The following is a 6,345-nucleotide window of genomic DNA, read 5'->3' as shown; positions in this document are numbered from 1 at the left end:
CGTATGGTATCCTAGTCCTAGTCCTAGTCCTAGTCCTAGTAGGAGCATCAATAATGGTGGAGGGGAGGGGGGCCATGCTGCATGCATGGCAACCTGGAACACCCGAGTTGGCGGCTGTCCTGGCCGAATTAGCCCCCACCCCAACGACGGCGATTGCCACCGGAGGGAGTTGAGTTGAGTTGCCGTGACGCCATTGACACGCACCCGCCACCAACGCCGTACCGCTGCGTCCCTCGCTAGCTATATTCTGCTGCCTCAATTATTTTGCTTCCTTCACCAGCACACGCAAAACTTGGAGAAAAGTTTTTGCATCGCCGAACAGTGAGCAGCCAGGACGAATGAACAGCACGGCTAGCTGTACGTGTCCGTGTGTGACACGAATATTGTTGCTTGGCGAACCCGGCCCGCCCCAGCCTGGAACAGCCGGTCCGTCACTTGATGCTACACTTAGTAATTAATTAACCAACCCACCATATATTGATTATGATACTATAACGGTAGCTAGCTAGCTGCCTCTCTCAAGTCTCAACCCATCTCTCCGGCCGTCTACCTTTCTTCTTCTCTCCCTCTCTCCCCCCGCAGATCATATATAGCCGGCCGATCCATCAGCTGAAGAAGAGAACATAAGCCTACATCTTCCTCCTTACCATACCACCACCCAAACTGCTTAAGCTAGCAGCTGCTACCGCTAGTGAGATCTCGATCGCCGAGGCCTTTTCTTGCTCGAATCCAACTCCAAGCTAGCAAGCAACAGAGCAGATGGCGGCTGAGGAGGCCAAGAAGGTGGAGGTGGAGACCACCACGGCCACCAAGGACATCGCCGAGGAGAAGGCCATCGTGCCCGTGCCCGACAACTCCAAGGCCATCGTCGCCGTCGTCAAGGGTACGTACCCAACTATTGTTTCTACCAGCAAGTAGGAGGAGCTCATCTCCCGGCTGGCAAGGGCCCCTGTCTGTCTGTCCATCTCCATGCCTAGCTGTACCAGCCGGAGTAGTGCTAGTATATTATTGTCCTTGCCATATGCTTTTTCTTAATTAGAATCCTCTTGTCATATGCTTGTACTCTGGAAAATCTTGTTCCTGCTTCTTAGTTCATACTGTGAAATTAGAAGTGAGCCAGTTTCAACTAAAATTCATACTGTGAAATAAAAATAAAAATTGATCGACAGGCTCTTGGTAGATGATTGGATAGACGGGGAGTAATTATCTATTGTTTTATCTTCGTCTCACAACTTCTCATGGTTGTATATACCATATGATTTGTCCTCATCTTACCTGTTCATATGGTTTTATTTGGTCAATGTTTACTAGTTCCTCTCATTTAATTTACACTTCCCATAAGGATTTTTAAACACAATTTCCCGTTTTTCCAGCAATGAATTTAAAGCAGAGCAAATTAATGATTCCTCAAAGAGGAAGCAATATGTCGTCGGTACAAAATTTGCCCCTTTGTATTAATTATTAAGCACTGTGACGAATAACAACCTAATAAGTAGTCACAGTGGTTCCACACTAAGCACTCCAAGCCATCATTTGCAAATAACTTATAATAATTTGCTGAAAATTCTTGACATCTCTCTTCCTTTTCCCCAGATGCTGAAGGTACAAGAGGTTCATCTGAAAGAGGTAAAAAAGAAGAACAAAATAATCCATTACTCACTTTACCCTGCTGACAAGTCTTCGACTCATGCTTAATGTGCACAATTCCATTTTGTCCTTCTTCAGATGCTTATCTCACCAAGATTATGTCTGAGAAGAGGACGACGCTGATCAACGCCTGGGAGGAGAGCGAGAAGGCGAGAGCCGAGAACAGGTGATTAATCATGGCACCCAACTGTCTGTTGCTTAAAAGTAACAAGAATCACCAGTACTATCAGTACACTATGATTGAGATGGCACATCACCTTTGGCTAGATTTAATGAGCTATCTTACAATGCACTCAATGCGTACCACTCATGTCTGCTACGAGAGCTGATGCTCCACACGCACCAACATATTGTACCATCACACGCTAGTAATTTGGAAAGCAGATAAATAGTAAAAGTGCCTCTTTAGACAAATGCCAAAACTATTTTACTAGCATTTACCATATTTTAACTATAGCACTAAACGGAAATACAATGAGATAAACTTTTGTGAGACTACTAAACAAGTAAGAAAAAACCTTGTCATATTGTTTTTTATGATAATTTTGGAGCAAAAATAAAATATATTCGTGGATAATTTAAAACAAGCACTTCGCATATATGCCCTTCAACAAGTATGTGTTTTTTTTCATTCGGGGCCATTCATTATTGTTTTAATTAGTCGGATTCGAAAAATTGTTGCAGTTCAGATAATTATTGCCGGGAGGGGGGTCTTGCTTTACCGCAAAACCATTTTCGGGGGAACCTTAAAATGAATTTGCGGAGGGGGGTGGGGCTATTTTGAGGATCTGCTAGATATGCTCTAAGGCACTGCAGGCGGTAGAAAAAACAAGCACCTTTTATGGGCTACGTAACAAATGCACTTGCCCCGAGGACTGTCACCAAATATAGATATGCTCTAAGGCACTTTCCCAGTCTACAAAATTGTTGCACAAACCGTGGTGCCTGGTTCAGTTTGTCTATATGAGTAAGTACTAAGTGATCATCTAATATAGAGGAAATGAAAAGGAGGGAAGAGGAAAGACCAAATCCCAACACACAACATGCGTCCTTGATGCCATCGCCTGAGCAAAAAAAAAAAATATGACAAATGTTTCCTACACACCAACATATTGTACCATCTGCCGCTAACTTTTTCAATGATATATCAGGGCGGCCAAGAATCTGTCCTTCATCACTTCATGGGAGCATGCCAAGGAAGCCGAGATGGAGGCCGAGCTGAAAAAGATCGAGGTAGGCAACCAGGATGACAAAGTTCCTATCTGTCACTGTAATCTGCACTAAATCTAGCAGCTCACTAACGGTCACTATTTATCATGGCAGGAGCAACTGGAGAAGAAGAAAGCAGCATACAAGGAGAAGCTGAAGAACAAGCTCGCGATGCTCCACAAGTCGGCTGAGGAGAAGAGAGCCATGGCGGAGGCGAAGCGAGGTGAGGAGATAATCATGGCGGAGGAGATGGCCGCCAAGTACCGTGCCAAAGGCGAGGCTCCGACGAAGCTCTTTGGGCTCCTGAAAGCATGATGACTGTGAATCGAGCATGGTATCAACACTCTCGATCTGCAGAGCGTACATATGTTGGGATTGTTACTTACAGGTTTCCTGCATAACTTGCTAGTGGTGTGTGTGTGTACATGATGGTGTTCTGGAAACCATTGGTGTGTGTGTGAGTTTTGCTGTTGGGAGGTTTGGTATCTGGTTAAATTTGTAAGGGAATTGTGTATAAGCGTAGGAGTGCATGCCTGATGGATTGATACATTTATTCTTTTGATGTAAGTTTTGTTCGTCGAAGCATCTATTAATGTGTAGTATTTAATAAATACAGTTTTATTTGCCCCATTTCTTTGTTGAAACTAGAGATGATACCCCGCGTGTTGCTGGAATTGGACGTACTTATATTATGAGAATTGACAGTTTGAAACTTTAATATTTGGATTACCAATATGAGAACTGAAACTAAAGCATAAATAAAAAATATTATTTTAATTATTACATAGCTGTAAAATATGAATATGAGTAGCATGCATGGTCATATTAAGGTGGGTCTTTTCCCATGCATAGTGCCATGTAAGTGTGAAATAGTCGCATGTTGAAAGAATTGGACTTAGTGGAGCAGGCATGATAGCATGATGAGTTGGCATATACATGTTAAGTTAATTAAGTTAGTGGGAGATCAGCTATTTAGGTGTATAGGATTTGAAAGGAAGCGGAAGAGATATCTGATCTCAAATGTGTGTGTTCCGGATGACACTTCCCGGCCCATCCAGCCCAGATGGCCGCCTCCCCTCGCCGGCATAGACATCTTCTGACGAATGAATGCTCACGCGTTTATCCACCCCCTGCCATTCAGTAGTTTATCTTCTGTAGTAACTTGACGTGTGAATTGTCTTCATTGCTCGTAGTTGTGTTGTTTTGCCTTCCTATCTATTTGTTCTGAGATGTTATCTTTCGCTGTTCTGTTTTTGTTTAGCTTATTTTACCGCTGTTGAGTACTGAAAGATTTGATTTTTTTTTGAAAGAAATTTTGAATCCGCCATTCACCACCCCCTCTGATCGATATACTCTCGGACCTACACTGAAGCTTGAACTGATTGTAAGCTTGGGGAGATAGAGGAGTGTGAAAATATTGAGCTGGATCATCAGCATTAATCCAGGAGGCCACAGACTTGAGATCACTTTTTGCAAAGGAATGAAGCTCTGCGAATTTGGTCATGGTCACCAAAGGCTGCTCTCGCTAGTAGGAAAAAACCTAGTAGCGCATCCGAAAACATCGTTACTGACACGGAGGGGAGACGCCAATAGTATGACGCTAGTGATAACCGTTACTACCGGTGTGGGCTACTGACGCCACAAAAGCGACCACTTTAGCAGCGCTCCGACTCGACGCTGGTGGTAACGTATACACCGGCGGTTGATATAAGGACCCGCCACAATGGGCAGCCTACTGTTGTGGCGTTGATCACGCCAACACTGCTGGTAACATTTACCATGCTTCCTGCATATTTCGAATCCCGGTCCAGTTTCTTGTTAATGTTGCCATAGTAGCATGAAACAATAGCACTTTGGACATGAACGACATTCGTAATGCATACATCACATTATGTTGCATTTGCATTAACAATTAACATGCATCTTTCATATATATCAAGTCAACGAACATTCAAATTTACACATCGATACCGCAAGTCAATGAACATTCAAATTAATTAACATGTTTCTAACTTCTGCCTCACTCTGAACTAAAGACCCAGCCGCCGTCGCGAAGTATGTTGAACTCCATTGATGCATATGCTTTGGTTGATGCTCTTATTTGATAATTTTGTCCTTCTTCGTCTCTGGAGAGCTGTAGAACATTCCGCCTGCCCGACCACATCTTTGTTAATGATATCAACCACCATGTTTTGAAGACGCGCACATTCTCTCACAAAGTTTTGTTTCCCTTTCTTGAGCTCTGTGGCCCACATGGCCAAGGATGCATGATATCACTCAATAGTGATTCTGTGCGTACATACTCATCCATCAGTGCATGACATAGTAGCCTTACAAGTTAGTGTTGACCTCATGTAGTTCTTCCTTGCAACAAAAGCTTGTGTGGAACATGAATTCCTCATAAGTTCTGTGGGTTCCTCGGGAGCGATAACAGGATCGAAGAGCATCATTCAGAACGGACTTCAGTGCAGTCCAGTTCTTATTAGGGTGTCTCTTTGAATCAAAGAAATAACATCTGCCTTGGAGCGACAGCATCAAGATTAATATCCAATGGCTGTCGCTGTTGGGGAACGTTGCAGAAAACAAAAAATTTCCTACTCGTTTCACCAAGATCCATCTAGGAGTTCATCTAGCAACGAGTCATCGGATGCATCTACATACCTTTGTAGATCGCGTGTGGAAGCGTTCAAAGAACGGTGATGATGTAGTCGAACACGACGTGATCCAAATCACCGATGACCAAGCGCCGAACGGACGGCACCTCCGCGTTCAACACACGTACGGGACGGGAGACGTCTCCTCCTTCTTGATCCAGCAAGGGGAAGGAGAGGTTGATGAAGATCCAGCAGCACGACGGCGTGGTGGTGGATGCAGGGCGTCACAGTAGCAGGGCTTCGCCTATACTACGAGAGAGAGACGTAACGGGGAGAGAGGGAGGCGCCAGGGGCTGGTGTATGAAGTCCCTCCTCTCCCCCACTATATATAGGAGGGCCAAGGGGGGTGGTGCGCCAGCCTAGGAGATCCAATCTCCTAGGTGCGGCAGCCAAGGGGAGGTTTCCCTCCCCCCCAAGGCACCTAGAGGTGCCTTCCACCATTGGGACTCTTCCCTTAAGTGGAACCCTAGGCGCATGGGCTTTTGGGGCTGGTGCCCTTGGCCCATCTAGGCCAAGGCGCACCCCCTACAGCCCATGTGCCCCCCCGGGACAGGTGGCCCCACCCGGTGGGCCCCCGGGACCCCTCCGGTGGTCCCGGTACAATACCGATAACCCCGAAATTTGTCCCGATGGCCGAAACAGCACTTCCTATATATAATTCTTTACCTCCGGACCATTCCGGAACTCCTCGTGATGTCCGGGATCTCATCCGGGACTCCGAACAACATTCGGGTTACTGCATATACATATCTTCACAACCCTAGCGTCACCGAACCTTAAGTGTGTAGACCCTACGGGTTCGGGAGACAAGCAGACATGACCGAGACGACTCTCC

At 45.5% G+C, this 6,345-nt stretch overlaps 1 protein-coding gene across 1 annotated transcript; it reads left to right on the top strand.

Annotated features, from left to right (window-relative positions):
* Positions 1–515: 515 nt before the first annotated feature.
* Positions 516–3,486, top strand: LOC125511672 (uncharacterized). Its single transcript, XM_048677095.2, has 5 exons — positions 516–883; positions 1,594–1,626; positions 1,726–1,813; positions 2,799–2,880; positions 2,971–3,486. Exons 1-5 carry the CDS (start codon positions 760–762, stop codon positions 3,169–3,171), a joined length of 528 nt encoding a protein of 175 aa, XP_048533052.2. The 5' UTR covers positions 516–759; the 3' UTR covers positions 3,172–3,486.
* Positions 3,487–6,345: the final 2,859 nt, after the last annotated feature.

The sequence above is a fragment of the Triticum urartu genome, chromosome 5A (genome assembly GCF_056163025.1).
Source record: "Triticum urartu cultivar PI428250 chromosome 5A, HENAU_Tu73, whole genome shotgun sequence".
NCBI classification, from domain to species: Eukaryota; Viridiplantae; Streptophyta; class Magnoliopsida; order Poales; family Poaceae; genus Triticum; species Triticum urartu.
This window is presented reverse-complemented; position numbering and strand designations above follow the sequence as displayed.